The following is a 21,460-nucleotide window of genomic DNA, read 5'->3' as shown; positions in this document are numbered from 1 at the left end:
AAATGAGAGGAGACCTACCTCCTCAGCAGGGGGTGAGCCCAGCGTCTAAATGGTCACACCTGTAACCGGTCTAGCCAGAGTGGACACCCGCGCAACGTGCCTCAGAGGACCCAGAGAGTTGGGTGAGAGCGCAGCGGGGAGGCTGAGCTGGTGAGTGGGTGTGGGAATGGGGTGGTGGAGGCAGGATGCTGAGCATAAAAAGCAAAGATTCCAAGAGGGGGAAAACCTTCCGATCCCGACAGGGGCTCTCAACCAGAGGTTGGACCGGGGCTTGGGGCTTGATCTTCCCATCCCTCCAGTCCATGCACAGACATTCATTTCGGAGTCTGAGGTGCTGCATGTCCTGGCCTCCAGCTTACTAGCCCCTTTCCCTTCCCTGCTTTCCTGCTTTCTAGGAGAAGCAGTTCCCCGGCGGGGGAGGTGAGGGCTGCCACGTCCACCGTCCACCCAAAAGAGCAGCGTGCCGATGCGGGTTTTTGGTAATGCTTCTAAAAGCTTCGCTCCAGAAGTGAAAACAGCTGATGCCTCCTCCTTCTGTGCCGGCTGTAGGCTTTGGGGACGCCAGCTTTTGGTCCCTCACATACCGCCTCCTATTCCCCAGGCTGCAGGCTCAGCATGCTCCACGCAAGACCAGAGACACTGATGCTCCTGGGAGCTCTACTGACTGGATCCCTGGATCTGGCGGGTAAGCATCAGGTGCCCTCCCGAGATGTCACTCAGTACCTCTGGGATTGAGGGAAGGGAGAAATGAAGTCAAGCGGTTCCCTGAGGCTGGAAGATCGTGCTCAGCAGGCTGGGAAACTTCCCAGCGCAGCCTCCACGCGGCGCAGGCAAAGCCACTTGGGTCGGTTTGGGGACGCTCGGCGAGCCGGAGAAGCATGGGCTGAGGTCTTCGGGTACCCGGGGCATCGCAGGGAAGCTAGCACTGAGGGGACCACTCTCTGACCCACAGGCGGCGAGGACGCACTCTCACTGCCCTGGGAAGTGCAGCGCTATGACGGCTGGTTCAACAACCTGAGGCACCACCAGCGAGGCGCGGCAGGTGCGTCCAGGCGCGGAGAGCGTGAGAGCGCACCTCAGCCTCCTGGCTGCCTGCGCAGGGAACTCCTGTGCACTCCCGGGGCCAGGAGACTAGGGAGGGGGGTCTTGTCACTGGTGAGGGAAGAGCAGGGCAAAGTTCGGGGCTTGTTGGGGACTGAGTGCTCTAACACAGCCTGCTTCCTGCAGGCTGCCGATTGCGACGCCTAGTACCAGCCAATTACGCGGACGGTGTGTATCAAGCTCTGGGAGAGCCGCAGCTGCCCAACCCGCGCCGACTCAGCGACGCCGCCACGCGGGGCAGAGCCGGGCTGGCATCCCGCCGCAACCGCACCGTGCTGGGGGTCTTCTTTGGTGAGGGCAATGTGGGAAAGCACGAGGGCTGGTCCACTGAAGCCCCTCTGCAAGCCCACAGCCACATCCCCCGACCCCCACTAAGCAGCACGAGACTTTTTTCATCTCAGAGGGATCTGGGCTTTCCATTCAGGGATCTTTGCTCCCATAAAATGTCTTTTACCCCTTACTCCAAACCCAGGAGTGCCACCGGACCTCCGTTATAGTTCTCAGGAGCTGAGTCCCCTGCCAGGCTCTCCTCTCAATATGATCATGCTCTCCCTATCCCCACCCCTCCCCACCCTCACCCCCGCTAGACGGAGGGGAGGTGGAAGGACCTATTAGGAGATGGGGACTGGCTGGGGAGGGGCTTATATTAATTATAGTGATTATCACAACAACTTGGCAGAACAGAAAAAAGCCACAGAGCTGTTGGTGGAGCTTGCACTCAAACACCTGCCTTTTGGCTCTTGAGAAATTTGGCCACAGGAAGTGGCTATTCTCACCAGTTTGCACCCCTCGCACGCAGGCTACCACGTGCTCTCGGACCTGGTGAGCATAGAGAGACCTGGCTGCCCCGCCGAGTTCCTCAACATCCGGGTCCCACCCGGAGACCCCGTGTTCGACCCCGACCAGCGCGGGGACGTGGTGCTGCCCTTCCAGAGGAGCCGCTGGGACCCCAAGACCGGGCAGAGCCCCAGCAACCCCCGGGACCTGGTGAGACTGGGCAGATGGCGGGCAGGAGCTGGGTCCCAGGCAGGTGGGGCTCCGGGCTCCGGGTCTGGCAGGTCGTGCGGGGAGAGGATCCCCCACTCACCCACGGACACCCGCCTGGCGCTGGTCCTGCCCCCCCCCCCCTTACCCGCCTCACCTACCCCCTTGCTGACCTGTCAGACCAACGAGGTGACGGGCTGGCTGGACGGCAGCGCCATCTATGGCTCCTCGCACTCCTGGAGCGACGCGCTGCGGAGCTTCTCTGGGGGACAGCTGGCGTCGGGGAGCGACCCTGCCTTCCCCCGGGCCGCGCAGGAGCCCCTGCTCATGTGGAGCGCGCCCGACCCCGCCACGGGACAGCGCGGGCCGCGGGGGCTGTACGGTGAGGCCGCGGGGCCGCCCGGGGCGCGGGAGGGGCGGGCGGCCAGGGCCGGCTGGGGGGCGGCGCGGGCTGGGGTGTGCGCGGGGGCGCTCCCCCGGGTCACACCGCCGCTCCTCTCCCTCCTGCGCCCCCCTGACGGAGGCAGCCTTCGGGGCAGAGCGAGGGAACCGCGAGCCCTTCCTGCAGGCGCTGGGCCTGCTCTGGTTCCGCTACCACAACCTGTGCGCACAGAGGCTGGCCCGCCAGCACCCGCGCTGGGGGGACGAGGAGCTGTTCCAGCACGCGCGCAAGAGGGTCATTGCCACCTACCAGGTCAGTGGCACGGCCCTCCCCGCCCACCCTCAGGTCCTGCGCCACGGAGACTCTGCTCCCCTGCAGAGCCCTCCATCCGTGGACATCGGCCACCCAGAAACACCCTTGACTGGACAGCTGGTGACCAGGACCGGGTGCCCCGCCTTCCCTGGCTCGCAGGACCCCCTGCTCATGTGGAGAGCTAAAGTCTAGGAGTGATAGAGAGGCAAAGTGCCATTTACACAAGAGATGTAGCTGTGTCCCCCCACCCCTCCCCCCCAATCCCTTGTTCCTTGTGGGGCGAGGCCTCCGCTCCCCTCCCATTTGAGTTGCCTTTCCCATCACTGCCCCTGCCTGGTCGTCCTCTCCCACTGAAGCCTTCCCTGGGCTCAGATCCCTCCTGGCCTGGCAGCTGGAGCATTCTCCCCACCTTTCCTCTTTCTTGACCCTCAGAACATTGCTCTGTATGAGTGGCTGCCCAGCTTCCTGCAGACTACACCCCCAGAATATACAGGTGAGGGCGTGGGGGGCACCTGTGTTGAGGGGAGGTTGTGGTTGGGCTCCATAGGCGGAAAGAAGACAGGTGGATGCCTGTTATGGGAGGATGGAGGGTTAAGGAGTTTATTTCTCCTATTCTTCCCGTGGGGCAGGGTACCGCCCTTTCCTGGACCCCAGCATCTCTCCAGAGTTCCTGGCAGCCTCTGAACAGTTCCTGTCCACCATGGTGCCCCCTGGCGTCTACATGAGGTGAGGGAGAGGCTGGTGATGGGAAAGGAGGCACAGCACTGGCAGAGGTGGTGAATCAGAGGGCCTGGGGTCCTGGAGCTTTTTACACACCTCTACAATGACCTGAAGGAAGCAGACCTTGGCGTCCTAAAACAGGACCCTGGGAAAGGAGATTCAGCCTTAACAGGGAAATCTCCCCAGCTCCTTGTAATGACTGAATTTCAGTTGCTGAGAGCAGGATTTGTCCATCAGCTGGATAACCCTTTTCCCTCCTTCCCTTCCCACCCTGTGTGGACAAAGAGCAACCTTTATCTTCAATCCACACACTTTGCCAGAACTTCAAGGAAGTTCAGGGACCATCCCTCAGGCCTGGCCAACCCCCGCTGAAACCTTCACCTAACTTAACCCCATCTTAGCTTCCTCCCCTGAATCCCCTTACCACATTCTTGATTCCCTATTTCAGAAATGCCAGCTGTCATTTCCAGAAGATCACCAACAAGGATTTTGGCATCTCCCCAGCTCTCAGAGTCTGCAACAGCTACTGGACTCGGGAGGTCAGCCGGGGGTCAGGGTCAAGGGAAAGTGGCTCAAGGTCAGTCTCATTACATAGGCCGGGGAAAGCAACAATTCCAATTCTCGAGTGTTGCTGCTCCACGGTGGTGGGAGATGAAGGGCAGAGTGATCAGAAAATTATCTGGGGACAACAGCTCAAGAGAGTCTGGGACTGGCCAAACGCGACCTTTGTCCTGTGGTCCAAGGTTAGAGGGGCTGGGCTTTGGGAAGGGACCTGAAAGCCTACCTTGACTGAGAGTCTTGTTTATTTCCAGAACCCCAACCTGAACAGTGCCCAGGCAGTGAATGAACTGCTGCTGGGAATGGCCTCCCAGATCTCAGAGCTGGAGGACAGGATAGTGGTTGAAGATCTTAGGGGTGAGCTCTGGAACCAGAAGGGAAAGGGGCCCAGAGGCCTGGCAGCCTGGGGATTCTTTTGAGTTAATCAACAGGTAGACCTATGGTGCCTACAGTGCAGGGACAGAGATGCACTGCAAATAGCCACTTACAGTTTAGTGTTGTTTTTATTCTAAATTGCCTGTGTCTGAGTATGTGGGGGAAGGGCGGCACCACAATCTCTTCAATGCTTAGGTCTCTAAAGGTTTTCATTCAGTCCTGTCTTGACATTAAGGAGGTAAAGGCTAGGGACTTTTCTGCTGGGTAACTAAAACAGTCTTGAGTCTTAGGGGAAGAGACTTAGCAGAAAAAGTCTCTTGTAACATGATGACATGGACTCCACACCAAGGCAAGGATGATATGGATACAGTCACATGTAGACAAGTGCTGGGCAGGGGTCGGGTGGGCGGGGGGGAAGGTGGTGCCAACAGCCCAATTGGAGGCTATTGGGCAAAGAAGGGTGGAAGTGACTGAGCCTATTGTCTGGTCCTCTCCCCTCCGTAGATTATTGGCCTGGCTCTGGCAAGTTCTCCCGCACAGACTACGTGGCCAGCAGCATCCAACGTGGCAGGGATATGGGGCTGCCCAGCTACAGTCAAGCTCTGCTAGCCTTGGGTTTAGAGAACCCGAAGAACTGGAGTTACCTCAACCCCAATGTGGACGCCCAGGTCAGGAATAGTAATGATAATAATAGCAACTAAAGCTTTCCTGTGGCCCTACTGTTCCCGGTCCTTTACACATGTAATTTGTCTAATGTACATCGGGAATGTGGTAGGGTAGATACTACTATTATCCCCATTTTGTCAATGACATAGTTGTGAAGCCACTCATAGATGCAGGGTTTAAATTCAGCCATCTGATTCCAGAGTATGTTCCTCATCACTACATTGTACCATTCCTGCCGGGTGGCCCCTGGGTGGGTGCCATTGTCCTATTCCTGCGGGGTTCCTCCCCAAGAGTTGGGTGACTCTGAAGCTGCTAATCATTGGGGCCAGGCTGTCTGGGTAGCGATGGTCACAAGGTATATCCTTAGGCATTTGACAGTGGGTCTTACCATGGGCTGGGATACACTGATTCTCCCACAAGATTTGCCACCAACCAAGGAGGCTGCCTAGAAAGAGGCCTGAACAGCAAGCCAAGTAGCTGATGGGGTACTATGTTTGAGGGATGGGGCAAGAGTGGCTGCCCTCCCCAACACATAGACACACATGTGTACACACATACCTCACCTCCTGTGGTTCCCCAGGTGCTGGAAGCCACAGCTGCCCTGTACAACCACGACCTGTCCCTGCTGGAGCTACTCCCTGGGGGACTCCTGGAGAGCCAGGGGGACCCCGGGCCCCTTTTCAGAACCATAGTCCTAGACCAGTTTGTGCGTCTGCGGGATGGGGACCGTTACTGGTTTGAGAACACCAGGAATGGGTAAGGCCTGCCTGGCTCCCACTTGGGCTTGGGCCCAGACCCTCTGGGTCTCTTTCCTCGCCTGGGTACCTGGTGCTGAGATTGCTAAAGCCTACAACCCCTTCCCATCCCAAAAATCCTTGGCTTTCTCCAACTTAGGCTGTTCTCCAGGGAAGAAATTGCAGAAATCAGAAACACCACTCTGCGGGACGTGCTGGTGGCTGTCACTAACGTGGACCCCAGTGCCCTGCAGCCCAATGTCTTTATCTGGCATGAAGGTAGGTGGCCTGGGAGAACACAAGAGATGGCTGCCAGAGAAAGGACCAAGGTTTGGGGGATCACTTGGTGCTGTCCAGGGAGCCAGGCACCAGGCAACCCCCTCTGTATTAGTCTAGGAAGCCTGCATTAGGCCATCTCCCCCACTAGAGACTGGACTAGTTTGCAGGCTGCAAGCTGTGGTGAGTGCTGCGAGATGGGATATGGAAGGGGACTTTTGGAGGGGAACATGTTCCAGTGAGGCGAGCCTGGGAGAGAGGAGGGTACCTGGTTTTTTACAGGAGAGAGAGCGGATGCTTGGCCAAGGAGTAGGATGCTCAGGCTTTAAGATTCCTTTGTGCCCTCTCCCCCAGGTGCACCATGTCCTCAGCCCTGGCAGCTCACAACTGATGGTTTGCCACCCTGTGTGCCCATGATCGTGTTTGACTACTTCAAGGGCAGTGGTCCTGGTTTTGGTATCACCATCGTGGCTCTTTGCTGTCTTCCTCTAGGTGGGCCCTTCACCCCCTCACCCATCTCTCTTCTCCTGCCTCCCCCTTCCCACGGTCTGTCCCTGCCCCTCATTACCTGCTGGCTTGCAGGGCTAGTTTCTTGGTATAGTCGAAGCCAGGCACAGTGGGCCTTGGGAAGGAGGGGCAGCAGCCAAGCCTCAGTAAAGCTTCAGGTGAGGGGCTCCCCTACCCACTGGCTCCTTCTGATCCCCTCCAGTGAGTCTGCTTATCTCTGGGCTGGTGGCCCATTTCCGGAGCCGAGAACTCAAAAGGTTACAAAAGAAAGACAAAGAGAGTATGAAGAAGGAGGCAGCCAAAGATGGAGTACCAGGTGAGATGGGACTGAGGAGGAGGGAGCAGGTGGGGGTGGGGGGAAGAGCGGGGGAGAACCAGGTTACAAATGTGGGGAGAAAGCCAGATTTTGGGATGCCTGTTCTGACCAGTAGAGTGGAACTGGCCTGAGGGCAGGGGCCTGGGGACCTCTGCTGAACTGCTCTGCCCAATCTTCTCCTCCACAGCGATGGAGTGGCCAGGCCCTAGGGAGAGGAGCTACCCCATCACCATTCAGCTGCTCCCAGACAGGTGTCTTCAGGTTCTGGATAGGCGTCTCTCTGTGCTGCGCACCATCCAGCTGCGGCCCCTGCAGCAGGTCAACCTCATTCTGTCCAGCAACCGTGGACGTCGCACCCTGCTGCTCAAGATCCCCAAGGAGTATGACCTGGTACGGCCCATCCTGCCTCCCCTCTCACAGCGAGTCCTCTCGAGTCACCCTCTTCTTAGCTACAGAGCTCATCGTGAAGGCTGATGGTGGGAGAGGCACTCCTTTCAGAGGTCCCCTGACCCTCCTTCTGACCCTCTTGAGCCACTCACCTGCCCCCCAACCTAAGGTTCTCTGAGGGGAGGCTAAACCAGAAGCTCGAGCTCTGAGCATTGGCTCAACCTTCCTCCCACCCAGGTGCTGCTGTTCAACTCCGAGGAGGAGCGAGGAACCTTCGTGCAGCATCTGCAAGGCTTTTGTGTGCACTGGGCTCTGGGCTTCCACGTGGCTGAGATGGGCGAGAATGAGCTGTTCAGGAAGGCTGTGACCAAGCAGCAGCGGGGCCGCATCCTGGAAGTCTTCTTTAGACACCTCTTTGCCCAGGTGCTATGGCTGTGCCTTTTGAAGATAGGACCAACCCATGGGTTGGAGGAAACTTTGGTCTGATAGGACTCTATATGGGTGAACTAAGCTTCTGCTCTGTGGGCTGGAGACATCCTAGCTTTGCCACTCACTATCTGTGTGACCTTAGGCAAATCACATGACCTCTGCTCTGTATCTTAGTTTTCTCATCTATAAAACAGCCTATTAAAATAGGATTCATCCCATTGGGTTGTTGTAAGGATTCAGTGAGACAATCTACATCAGTGGTTCTCCAAGTGTAGCCCCTAGACCAACAGCGGTAGCCTGAACTTGGAATTTGTTAAAAATGTAAATCTTTAGCAGCCCTTACCCCCCTCACCTCGCTCCAGACCTAGTGAATCAGGATCTCTGAGGGTGGGGCCCATAAACCCGCCAAGAGATTCTTTTCTTTTTTTAAATATATATTTTATTGTTTTTTTACAGAGAGGAAGGGAGAGGGATAGAGAGCTAGAAACATGGATGAGAGAGAAACATCAATCAGCTGCCTCCTGCACACCCCCCACTGGGTATGCGCCCGCAACCAGGGTACAGGCCCTTGACTGGAATCGAACCCGGGACCCTTGAGTCTGCAGGCCGACACTCTATCCACTGAGCCAAACCGGTCAGGGCGGGATTCTGATACACTCCAACATTTGAAAAACACTGTCCTGTGTAGTGTTTAGCCCAAATCCTTGGTACAGCAGATCTTCTGATAGCTTTGATGAGATGACAGGAACTTAACTCAAGCTTGTATCATGAGCCTATGGTAAAATTGGTTTTGTTATACATCATTTTGCTTAAAGTCACAGAAACTATTGATGACATTAAGTGAGGACTTAACTGTACATTGTAGACATTTAACAAATGGTTGCTGCATATAAATGACTTTTAAAATCTTTGAATAATGTGGCAGAGACCAAATCAGGCACATGGCAGCTTGTCTGAATCGGTAAGAGAACATATCTCTAGCCTCTTCCTGCCTGTCCACCCATGTCAACTACATCTTCTGTCCCCAGTATAAGCTTTCTCACTTAGCATTCCCAAACTTTGCCCCTTGCTGCTCCCAGCCAGACCCAGCACCATTCCTACTGTATAAAGTTCCTGGATCTTGGGTCCAGGGAGAAAATGCTAGAGATTGAAGCCACTCCCTCTACAGGGGAGCAGGGGACCAAGTCAGGAGTGTATCTGAGGACTAGGAGTAGCCACCAGGGCTTCCCTTTCTTTGTTGGACTTTGGAGAGATGTGAAGGGTCACTGAATTGCATTCAGCCAGGCCTCACTTCCTTCTCTCCCTCCCGCTCCTGCTGCCTGGGTACAGGTGCTGGACATCGACCAGGCTGATGCAGGGGCTCTGCCCCTGGACTCGTCACAGAAGGTACGAGAGGCCCTGACGTGTGAGCTGAGTAGGGCTGAGTTTGCCGAGTCCCTGGGCCTCAAGCCCCAGGACATGTTTGTGGAGTCCATGTTCTCTCTGGCTGACAAAGATGGCAATGGCTACCTGTCCTTCCGGGAGTTCCTGGACATCCTGGTGGTCTTCATGAAAGGTAGGGGGATGGTGGGCCAACCCAGGAGCCAGGGTTCTTTCAGCAGAGAGATGACCTGTATCCCCCTTTCTCTTCCCAGGCTCCCCAGAGGACAAGTCCCGTTTGATGTTCACCATGTATGACCTGGATGCAAATGGCTTTCTCTCCAAGGAGGAATTCTTCACCATGATGCGGTACGGGCTGGGCCCTTCTAGCCCCGAGACTGCTTGATGTTTTCAACAGGAAAACAAGTCAGGTCAGAGGAGTGTAGGCAAGGAGGCAGCCTCCACTGAGAGCTGGCCCTCAGTGTGTCCTAGACTCTCAGAGCAGTCAGCTTCAAATGTTTGACCCTTCTGTCCCCAGTATAAGCTTTCTCACTTAGGATTCCCATACTTTGCTCCTGGAGGGTCAATATCTGCACTTTCACATCAGCCAGAGAATTCTCCCTCCCTAGTTAGAAAAAAAAACCCACAAAAACACACATAACAAAACCACAACCAACCCTAATGTGACCACTAACAAAAGTCCACTAACCCCTTCTGGATGCTTTTGGATCTTTGTGAAGTCTGCAGCATGCCTAACATTGCTCTGTACAGTGAAATCACAGGTGGATGGAACATGGACAACTTTAGTCACTCTTCCAATATTAATCACCCTGATTAGCAGGAGGAGGAACACACAGTTCCTCTATTTTCTGACCCTCCTCTCTTACTGCTCCTTAAGCCATTTCAGGTTGTAGTGTCTTAATAAAGATCCGTTTTGAGACTTCTTATTCCTAAAGACAATGCTCCAGTAACACAGTCCCCTTCAGCCCCATAAGGATGGGGTTCATGCCTTCTTTGTTTCCTGCTGAATGCACCTCCTCTATGCTGTGACTGGCACATAACAGGCATTCAATACGTGGTTAACTGAATAAGATGGAATAAATGACCAAATGAATGGATAGAATGCCTACAATAGCTCAGGACCTTTTAAATGTTCTCCCCCTTTAAGCCTTCCCATTGACTTCTGTATTCCCCTTGACTGCCACATCCCTCTCACAGTCCAGATACCACAACTGGACATGGGCGTCTAGAAGGGATGGGGTCAAGTTAGCTGACTGCAGTCTGTACCTCGCTGGGTGTGCCATTGCAGGCCCAGGCCAGAGTACATCCTAGGGAATTTAGGAGAGGGTCGCTGCCCCCAAGGCACGAGCTTCCACCTTCTCATCCTATACTCAGTGTGTGGACCTTCCTCAGTCTCAGTGGGATGATGTGTTTTTTAGTGTGACGGCAGTGCTTGCTGTGCCGTGTGGGAAAAGCTCTTTATCTTCTGGGCTCAGAGTTTCACCCCAAAGCACAGCTTAAGAAAAGAGTATGGCTACTGCTGCTGCCACTATGGGTGCTGTCAGAGTGGGTGTGGAAACACTCCTGCCTGTGCCTTGAGGTTTTGGCACGAGGAAGCAGCAGCCATCGCAGCTATATCTCCTCCCAGCTCCCAACCCTCAGTTTTCTATGCCCCCACTCGACTCTGAAAGGGGGAGCCCAGCGGTGGTGTGGGAGACATAATATGAGAGAGACCCCGTCAGAGGCAGAGACCCTGTCACGGCACCATGGCATACCTGGATATGTCCCTACACTAAGTGGACATTCGTCCCAGCTGTAGATGTCTCCCTGTTTGAAGGTCGCTATCTTCCATTGGTCAAGGTCATTTTCAGTTTTGTTCTGCCTTTTGAGCTTGTGGTCACCCCACCTAGCTTAGTGTTGGGTACAGGCTGGATGAATATCTTCTCAGTGTTATTTCCAGGGTCACTGACAACAACATTAGATCATCCATGGCCCACCCCACTCTGCACCTGCCTGAGCCTGACCTCACCAGGTAACAGGCTGCTCTCTCTGGTCCTCTCCCAGGTCCTTCATCGAGATCTCCAACAACTGCCTGTCCAAGGCCCAGCTGGCGGAGGTGGTGGAGTCCATGTTCCGGGAGTCGGGCTTCCAGGACAAGGAGGAGCTGACATGGGAGGACTTCCACTTCATGCTGCGGGACCATGACAGCGAGCTCCGCCGCACGCAGCTCTGTGTCAGAGGTGAAGGTGTGTGAGTATGTAAGGGATGGTCAGAGTCAAGGAAGGGTGTGTCCTCAAAATGAGACTTCCTGGTGTATAGAACCCAGATCTCATTTCTTTCTTAGTCCTTGGTGCTTAGCCCTGAGTCAGGCATGTGTAATCAAGGGTGTAATACAGCTCTGCACAAAAATGCCCGCTGAGGATTCAAGAGTGAGCCGAAATCCAGCCTACATTCTGCTCACCAAGCCATGTGCGTTGGTCTGGATTGTATCTGGCCAGAGGAAAAGGCACTACTTTCTTTACACAAAGGATCTGCAGGCCCAGGCATCTACCTGGAGAGGGTTCCTTTTCCTAGTTGCACAGCATTGCCACATTGTCTAGCAGTGGCTGCCCTGTGTGCAGTGTGGGGAGTGAGGGGAACAAAGCTGGAGCAGGAGATGAGGACATGACCAAGTCACTGGCACGTGCCATGGCACCCTTCCCAGAGGGCAGTGGGTGGTGTTGGAGGGACAGTCTTCCATCCTACTCCACCCCACCCCACCGACCTCATGGGGAAGCCTCTTGTTCTTCTCTCCAGGTGTTGGAGACATCTTTAAACCAAGGATCAGCTGTCGAGTTTCATTCATCACTCGAACTCCTGGAGAACGGTGAGAAGGAATGGGGCGTTGGGAAATCCCTTTGGCCAGGTGCCCTGCAAAGACATGAAGAAAGTAGAGCTGGCTGAATCTGACCCTGGGGTCAGACATTGGCCTATGAAAGTTACTCTTAGTGCATGGCCAGTCCTAGCCCAGATTCCACGGCCTCCCACACCCCATGCTGCTCAGGAGCCTGGCTCTCTCCTGCCACTCCCGGACAGAACCATCCTATAGAACAGATGGCCAGATCATATTTATTCATTCTGCCTTGTCTCCTGTCTGCTGCTCTCTGACCAGTTTTATGGGCAGGCGGTGTGGGCAGGATGGATCATAGGAATCACCCCACCCCACCCCACCCCATCCCCAAGCTCTGACCTGGCAGTTCTCCTCTGGCTGCAAAGACAAGCGGAGAACTAGACCCACTTTCCTTTTCTCAGCTCCTGCTCCCAGGGAGTGGGGCTCCCTGCCTCAGAAGCCCCAGAGCTGGGAGGCCCCGGGCTGAAGAAGAGGTTTGGCAAAAAGTGAGTGTTTCCTAGACCCTTGGGCCCAGGAGACATGGGGAGAGATCTCAGGGTCTTTGGGTTCTGCCCACACCACTTTGACACACAAGAGACCATCCTGTGTCTTACTCCATGCGTACCTAACTTGATTGGAGGGCTGCAGAGTCAAGTGATCAATATCCTAATCTCCAGGCTAGAATCTGGCACTCAGACGTGACACCAAGTCTCCTGGCTCCTGCCTGCTTTGGCAGAGCAGCGAAACCTGTGCAGGGAGCAGGAAGAGGGAAGGACAGAGCAGACAGGAGGAAGAGGAAGTACAGTAGCGGGGAGACAAAAGAGGGGGCGGATAAAACAAATAAAGATGAGAGGCAAAGGTTTGGCAAAAAAAGCTTATTTTGTAGCCCATCCTGTCCCCCAGGGAGTCACCCGGTCTCCTTCATGGGGTGATATATATATATTTTAAAAATATATTTTATTGATTTTTTACAGAGAGGAAGAGAGAGGGATAGAGACTTAGAAACATCGATGAGAGAGAAACATCGATCAGCTGCCTCCTGCACACCCCCCACTGGGGATGTGCCCGCAACCAAGGTACATGCCCTTGACCGGAATCGAACCTGGGACCCTTGAGTCCCCAGGCCGACGCTCTATCCACTGAGCCAAACCGGTTTTGGCCATGGGGTGATATTTTTTTAATTTAAAGACATTTTTTATCCATTTCAGAGAACAAGGGAGAGGAAGAGAGAGACAGAAACATCAATGATGAGAGAGAATCATTGATCGGCTGCCTCCTGTACGTTCCCCACTGGGGGCTAGCAACCCAGGCATGTGCTCTGACCAGGGACCGTGACCTCCTGGTTCAGAGGTCGATGCTCAACCACGGAATCACACCGGCCGGGCTGACATTTAGTGGAAGCCAGGGTCCTTGACCTTACAGCTACCTGCCTTCCCGGCTGCAGGGCAGCGGTGGCCTTTCCGCCGCTGTACACGGAGGCGCTGCAGGAGAAGCGGCAGAGGGGCCTGCTGGCCCAGAAGCTGCAGCAGTACAAGCGCTTCGTGGAGAACTACCGGCGGCACATCGTGTGCATCGCGGTCTTCTCAGCCATCTGTGCGGGCCTGTTTGCAGAGCGCGCCTACTGTACGAGCTCTGGTTTGGGGCAGTGGACGGGCAAAGGGAAGCCCCCTGGTTGCTCTTCCCGCTCCTCAGCGTCCCACTCTGTCCCCAGACTACGCCTTTGCCTCGCCCCCCTCGGGCATTGCACAGACCACCTTTGTGGGCATCATCCTGTCGCGGGGCACGGCCGCCAGCATCTCCTTCATGTTCTCCTACATCCTGCTCACCATGTGCCGCAACCTCATCACCTTCCTGCGGGAGACCTTCCTCAACCGCTACGTGCCCTTCGACGCCGCCGTGGACTTCCATCGCTGGATCGCCATGGCTGCCGTTGTCCTGGCTGGTACGTGGCTCCTGGGTAATCTCATTGCTGCAGCCCCCTGGGACTAGCTGTGGGGGAAATAGTGAGGTGACTGGAACTACTTTTACTTCCGTCTCTCCCCCTGTTCCTCCTCTTTCCCTTGGAGTTGGCCCAGGGTGGCATCTCTCATGGTCTGTCTCTTTCAGTTCTGCACAGCGCTGGCCACGTGGTCAATGTCTACATCTTCTCAGTCAGCCCCCTCAGCCTGCTGGCCTGCATCTTCCCCAGCGTCTTTGTGAATGATGGGTCAGTTCTGGGGAGGGTCCCCTGGGGACACCTGGGCACATCCAAAGGGTATAATAGAAAAGAAATAGATGGTCCCAGACACTCCACTCCCTCCCTGAGTGAGGGTGAGATGCCAGCCTCCTTGGGGAAGCTGAGAGGGGAATTCCTGAGCCTCAGGAAGGAAGCTGGCCATGATTGGCCAGGAAAGGAGTTTGGGAGATGAAGTTGGAGACCCTTTCCCACACGTACCTGACACGCATCTCAGCCTATTAGCCATTCACTGGGCAAACATTTATGGAGCACATTTGATGTGGCCATCCAGGAGCCAAAGAGTAGGGATGCCAAGGCACATGCAATCACTCAGCAAATACTTACTGGACGTTGACTATGTGCCTGGCACTGTTTGAGCATAGGGATAGGGCACTGAGCAAAACACATACCCCTGCCCTCACTGGACTTATAGAATATGAACCAAGCACTGAAGGAAGCAAAGATCAGGCGCAGTAGGAGAGTTCAGGACAACACTGGAGGAGGCGTTGCTGAGAGAGCAGAGGGTGGAACTGCGGGGGATTGGGTGGCATGTTCCCTGGAAGGATGGTGGGCCCTCTGGGTGGAGGCCCAGCCATCTCAGCCGTCAGGGCCGGCAGGAAGAGAATCATGTCGTGACAGTGGCGGAGCCCCTCCTGCGCCAGCCAGAGGTCCCATGTGCCTTTACCCCACAGGTCCCAGTTTCCCCAGAAGTTCTACTGGTGGTTCTTCCAGACAGTCCCAGGTAAGGAGTGGGGCTGTGTGAGGGAACTGGGGGTACGGTCTGAGGACTTCTGCTTTAGTCTTCATTTTCCCATGAATACACACGTGTGTATAATAATCAGCGATTCCCTTTCCAGCCTCCAGGACAAGCCCCAGCTGCAGCCCCCTCAGGCAGGCTGTCCTGGGAACTAGGGAGGGATGAGGGAGGTCAGGGAAGGAGGGCAGAATGGGGGGATGCTCTTTGCATTCTCAGTCCAGGCTGAAGTGCTGAGACGCTTCTCTGTCCCTGCATCCCATACCTCCAGGTATGACAGGAGTGCTTCTGCTCCTGGTCCTGGCCATCATGTATGTCTTCGCCTCCCACCACTTCCGGCGCCGCAGCTTCCGGGGCTTCTGGCTGACCCACCACCTCTACATCCTGCTCTACATCCTGGTGAGGGACTCTTCTGGGCAGGGCCCGGCCATGGGGTAGGAATGAGCACTCATGATGGGAGGGGGAGCAGGCTGAATTGGACACAAGATCTCAAACTGAGACCTTGAGATCTGAGACCCCTGAGACCTGAAGCCAATTCCATCCCAGGCCCAGGCCCAAGGCCCAAGCAGAACGTATCTGGGCAAGGGGAGGGCAGGTGTTGGAGACATCTTTAAAGGCCTGGCTGGGCCTCAGCTACACTAACTGGCTGTGTCTCCAGATCATCATCCACGGCAGCTTCGGCCTGATCCAGCTGCCCCGTTTCCACATCTACTTCCTGGTCCCGGCACTAATCTATGGGGGGGACAAGCTGGTGAGCCTGAGCCGGAAGAAGGTGGAGATCAACGTGGTGAAGGCCGAGCTGCTGCCTTCAGGTACCAGTCCTGGCCTGACCCTGGGTGGGGAGCACAGGAAGTCGACTCAGGGTGTGTGGGACGACAGCTTCCCAGGCCTCCTACCCCACCTTGAGATAGCCTCTCTGGGACCCCTGCAGTGTTCCTGATGCAAATGCAGTCCCAGGAGGACTTGTAGACAGTGAGAAGTGACTATGAAAAGAGATAGCTGAAAGTTCGGACTAAGGCGTTTAAGGAAAAGAAAGACCCCCACATGTATGGCCTGGGTGCAGGGCAGGAAACCATATATCCCTTTCACACCCAATTTTGCAGAACAATCCCCTTTCAGAGATAGGCCAACGGCCTGATTGTGAGACTCTGTTGTTGAGAGCCAGTGGCATTCACATCACTGTAGAGGATGATGAAGATGATTTTAGGTGTCAAGGAACCATCCAACCTTTAGGACTCACAGAGTAAGAAAATTAACCTCATTTCTACTTTATTTCAATCAAGATTACTTAAGGACAAAGTTGCAACATGGTGTTAGTATGGCCTTTGTACTCTCCAATACTTTCAAATCTCCTTTTCAGCAAAGAGAAAACAGGCCTAAGGCTCAGCTGTGGTCAGGCCACAAAGGGTATCCAGAAAAAATTTGATAAAACATGGTGCCTTTTATTTAGAGGACATGATATAGGTTTTCCACCTACCTTAGTGACTTAAACCTAGTTGTCAAGGTAAATCAAATTGAAAAAGTAAGTCAATTCAAAGAAAAAACGTAAGTGATAGTGCAGGATGTGTGCAGACACGGCTATAACAGTGGAGGTCTGGTAAGTACTGAGTTGGCCCCTGGGGAACCTGAGGTCCCCTGACCCAGTAGGCTTGTATCCAGGACAGTGGTTTCGGACCTGAGCCCTATGTGGGAAGAGAGAGCTGAGAGAAGAGAGGGGCTGCAACAGGGAGCAGAGAAGCTCTCATGTTACCCAGGAAACAGAGGAGGGGGTCCTCTGACTCCCAGCCCCAGGAGCCCAACTTGCTCAGACCATGTGACTGTTCCCTGTGCCTCAGGCATGTGGAGAGGACAGGGTACCTGCCAGTCCTCAGGTTCCAGAAGCAAGCCTTCTGAACCCTGCCCTTCTCTGCCCACGACCCCAGGAGTGACCCACCTGCAGTTCCAGCGACCCCAAGGCTTTGAGTACAAGTCAGGACAGTGGGTGCGGATCGCCTGCCTGGCTCTGGGGACCACCGAGTACCACCCCTTCACACTGACTTCTGCGCCCCATGAGGACACACTCAGCCTGCACATCAGGGCGGCAGGGCCCTGGACCACTCGCCTCAGGGAGATCTACTCACCCCCAATCAACGGCTCTGCCAGATACCCGAAGGTGCCCATGATTGGGAACCACTTTGTGGGCTCTGGCATTGGCAGATGTGTCTCTGTCCTCCCCCTCCCTGAGACTGGAAGCACCAGATACCTCAAGGCCAAGCTGGGAGAGGGCTGTTTGCCTCAGAATAGGCTAGAATGTACCTGTATCTTTCTTCTCCTTATACTCCCGCCACCCCCACCCCTCCCGCCCCATATCTAGCCTCAGAGCTGGAGCAGGTCTAGGCTCATCCCTTCCCCCTTCTGTTGGCAGCTGTACCTTGATGGACCATTTGGAGAGGGCCACCAGGAGTGGCATAAATTTGAGGTGTCAGTGCTGGTGGGAGGGGGCATTGGGGTCACCCCCTTTGCCTCCATCCTCAAAGACCTGGTCTTCAAGTCATCCTTGGGCAGCCAAATGCTCTGTAAAAAGGTGAGTGTCTCTCTCCCATTCTTCAAAGGAATCCGAATAGATGGACTGTGTTCCCACATCACAACAGAGTAGCATTAGAAAAAGCCCCGGGCTCATAGGCACTAGGTCTGCCAGGGCCATTTATACCCAGTTTTCTACGTGCCAAATGTTTTGAGGGAGGGTGGGAAGTGTAGCCAGAAGGGCCTCTGCTGAGATCTCTTGGTTAGAAGCCTTGGGCCAAGCTTGTGGGTCCTGACAGAGGGACAGTGTCTGTGGGGAACCTGGGGCTTCCTAGCCGCTCAGGTGAAGGCACCTGGGGTGGAGGAACCTTGAGTTGAGTCCTCAGCTCCAGCCATGTGTCCCCAGATCTACTTCATCTGGGTGACACGGACCCAGCGGCAGTTCGAGTGGCTGGCTGACATCATCCGGGAGGTGGAGGAGAATGACCACCAGGACCTGGTGTCCGTGCACATCTACATCACCCAGCTGGCTGAGAAGTTCGACCTCAGGACCACCATGCTGGTACATCAGGGCTGGTCAGGCAGGATGGGTGGGTCACCATCTAGGCTAGGAGCTGCCCTGGTTCTGCCTGGCTCTGACATTCTTCCTCCATTCATTCTTCTACCAGTACATCTGTGAGCGGCACTTCCAGAAGGTGCTGAACCGGAGTCTGTTCACGGGCCTGCGCTCCGTCACCCACTTTGGTCGCCCCCCCTTTGAGCCCTTCTTCAACTCCCTGCAGGAGGTTCACCCAAAGGTTAGTCCCAACCTCACCCATCTTGGGACTTTGGCCTTTCCCACCAGGACATCCTGACCTGTAAGCACCCTCTGGCTCTATCTTGAGTGGAAACCTCCCCTCCCCTCCCCCCCCTCCCGCCCTGCAACTTGGCCCCAAGATAAGGAAGGCTTAAACTCCCCACCCCCTTCCCATCTCCAGCTCAAGTCTCCTCCTTGTCGTCTGGGGTTGATGCCCCGGTCATTCCAGCCAGGCTTCAGAAGCAGCTTCCTCCCGAAAGTGAGCCTCTCAAGCCTGCAGGCCCCTTCTTTCTGAAACCATTCTTCCCACATACACTTGACAGGTACGAAAGATCGGGGTATTCAGCTGCGGCCCTCCAGGAATGACCAAGAATGTAGAGAAGGCCTGTCAGCTCATCAACAGGCAGGACCAGGCTCACTTCATGCACCACTATGAGAACTTCTGAGCCCACCCTCCCTGGTGCCTGCTTCTTCTCTGAGGACTAGCCCACCTGGCAGTTTCTTGGTCAGAATTCACTTCTGGCCTCAGTTGGAGAGCCGCTCCCTCATTACCTCACATCCACATCTCCCACGCTCTGAGAAGGGAGAGGAGCCCTGGCCTGTGTGGCTTAGTTGGTGGAGCATCATCCTGTGCATCGAAAGGTCACCAGTTGGATTCCAGTCAAAGCACATGCCCGGGTTGCCAGCTCCATCCCTAGTAGGGGGTGTGCTGAAGGCAGCCAATGGATGTTTCTCTCTTTCTCCCTCTCTCCCTTCCTCTCTCTCTAAAATCAATAAAAACTTTTAAAAAATCTCATCTGCACCCCTATTTTCATAGCAGCACAATTTACAATAGCTAAAATTTGGAAACAGCCTAAGTGTCCATCAGCAGATGAGTGGATTAAAAAACTGTTGTACATCTATACAATGGAATACTATGCCACTATAAAAAAGAAGGAACTTTTACCATTTGCAAAAACATGGATGGAACTGGAGAGCATCATGCTAAGCGAAATAAGCCAGTCAGAGAAAGATAAATATCACATGATCTCACTCATATGTGGAATATAATGATCAACATAATTTGATGAACAAGAATAGATCCAGAGACAAATCGGGGGTGAGGGGGGTAGAGAGCAACCAAAGGACTTGTATGCATGCATATTAGCATAACCAATGGACACAGACACTGGGGCGGTGGGGGCTTGCCCGGGGTGGGAATGGCTGGGGGCGGGGGGGTCAATTGGGGAAAAAGAAAACATATGTAAAACTTTAGACAATAAAAAAAAATTCATCTGTAGAATCAAGATACGCCTATATTCAAACTTGGCTGCTCCACTATTTACTATCTTTGTGACCTTTGTTTTCTAAAAAAAAAGGAAAGTAAAGTAAAGGAGACCCCTACAGCTCAAGTCACTGCAGGTTGTGGCAAACCAAGTGGGGGGAGGACAGCCCCTGCCTTATGACAGCTGTGGAGGTGAAGAGATACAATAGCATTTGCCTTTAAGAGGTTCCCATGTCTGGTTATCTTCCACAGAATCAACGTGGAAGATATTTTTGGTATTTTCTTGGCCTAGTTCAGAGCCCAGTTCAGCTGTGATGCTTAGAACCTGGTCAGCCCAAGTGCCTCATTTCAGTCTCTGAGGCCTTTCCCTCCTCACCCTCCACCCCTTTATGTTCCAAGAGGGTCAGGAATCCTGAGGAACAACCTGGGAACAAAGATGACTCACCAACCCTGATGTCCCTGGTGTCAGCCAGCAATGTCCATTGTCCTAACCTCCTGGAGGGCCCTCTCTGAGCCCACAGGAGAAGCCCTAAGACTCTGGGACCAAGCGAGTCCAGGTTGTGGGCCAGACATCCAAAACTCCTTCCCAGTTCACTTCCATAGCAGTTGGGTCACCAGCTGACTTGGTTTACCCAAGGCTCTCCCAGTTTTAGCACTGAAAGTCTCTTGTCCTAGGAAGTCCCTCACTCCCAGGCAAATCAGGACCCGTTGGTCACCTTACTTACACAGGAGTCAACCTGGGATGTCATCTCCAACTTTGGTTCTTTAAGAACCTTCCTTTTCCTTCTTTAACTTGCTCTTTCCTGAAAAGCTGAGCTTTAAGTTTTTAAAAATTTAGGTATAATTTGCATTCAGCAAAGTGTATACGTCTTAGAGTTACCATGTATTACTTAGTGTTACCACTACATCTATATCTTCCCAGAAACTTCTCTTGTTCCCCTTCTAGACAGTCTCCCCCAACTCCTAGAAGCAACTGCTGCTGTGATTTCTCTAGCCACCCTAGCTGGTTTGGTTCAGTGGACTGAGGGTTTTGGGTTTGATTCTGGTCAAGGGCACATGCTGAGGTTGAGGGCTTGGTCCCCAGTGGGGTGTGCAGGAGGTAGCCAATCAATGATTCTCTCTCATCATTGATGTTTCTATCTCTCTCCTTCTCCCTACCTCTTTGAAATCAATAAAAAATATTAAAAATAATAATAATAGCCCTAGCCAGTTTGGCTCAGTGGATAGAGTGTTAGACTGTGGACTGAAGGGTCCCAGGTTCCATTCTGGTCAAGGGCAATTTACCTATATTGCAGGCTCAATTCCCGAACCTGGTTGGGGCAAGTGCAGGAGGCAACCAATCAAAGTGTCCCTCTCACATCAATATTTCTCTCTGTCTCTCCCTCTACCTTCAACTCTCTCTAAAAATCAATGGAAAAATATCCTCTGGTGAGAATTAAAAAAAAAAAAAGAATAAAACTGCTTTGTACATTCTTGTACCTGCCTTTTGGTGGAAATGATGCACTCATTCCTCTTGGGTCTATATCTAGGAATGAAATTGTTGAGTCATGGAGTTCTCCAGCCAATGAGCCCAGTGGCAGGGAGTTTCAAGCCAGTTCCACATCCCTGCACCAGGCCCCTCTCCTTGTTGGTCTTACCCTACCTCTTCTGACAGGCCAAATGCATTTGGATCTCAATCCTCTATGTTGAAGGAATCTCTGACAGACTGGAAGGGTGCTGGATCGAGAGCTAAGAAACCTGGATTCTAGTGTGAATTTTACCACTACATCACTACAGAGAAAAATCCCTTACATTTTCTCTGAGTCTGTTTCCTCACCTATTAAATGGTCTATGTGGGCATTAGGAAGTCAAATAACAATACTGGCCTAGGAAATTATACAGATAAGAAAATGTATGTGTTGTGTACCAATCTCAGCCTACTGATAACCAGTGTTGTGACTGGACCAGCCATCAT

At 53.9% G+C, this 21,460-nt stretch overlaps 1 protein-coding gene across 1 annotated transcript; it reads left to right on the top strand.

Moving 5' to 3' along the window:
- The first annotated feature begins 14 nt into the window (after positions 1-14).
- On the top strand, positions 15-18,916 carry DUOX2 (dual oxidase 2). The gene is made up of 35 exons (XM_079769808.1): positions 15-122; positions 396-479; positions 602-685; positions 953-1,042; positions 1,228-1,392; positions 1,901-2,088; positions 2,266-2,467; positions 2,613-2,779; positions 3,212-3,272; positions 3,409-3,505; positions 3,948-4,038; positions 4,312-4,414; positions 4,937-5,100; positions 5,679-5,854; positions 5,993-6,111; positions 6,463-6,600; positions 6,818-6,931; positions 7,119-7,321; positions 7,556-7,741; positions 9,077-9,302; positions 9,382-9,475; positions 11,171-11,352; positions 11,903-11,972; positions 12,398-12,481; positions 13,420-13,598; positions 13,687-13,917; positions 14,082-14,181; positions 14,883-14,932; positions 15,216-15,343; positions 15,603-15,756; positions 16,867-17,096; positions 17,349-17,507; positions 17,853-18,008; positions 18,115-18,243; positions 18,566-18,916. The coding sequence occupies exons 2-35, from the start codon at positions 467-469 to the stop codon at positions 18,686-18,688; spliced, it is 4,656 nt and encodes a 1,551-aa protein (XP_079625934.1). The 5' UTR covers positions 15-122; positions 396-466; the 3' UTR covers positions 18,689-18,916.
- Positions 18,917-21,460: the final 2,544 nt, after the last annotated feature.

This window comes from Cnephaeus nilssonii (genome assembly GCF_951640355.1).
Source record: "Cnephaeus nilssonii genome assembly, chromosome: 4".
Lineage (NCBI taxonomy): Eukaryota > Metazoa > Chordata > Mammalia > Chiroptera > Vespertilionidae > Cnephaeus > Cnephaeus nilssonii.
The sequence above is the reverse complement of the archived record's forward strand: the minus strand, read 5'-3'. Positions and strand labels throughout refer to the sequence as shown.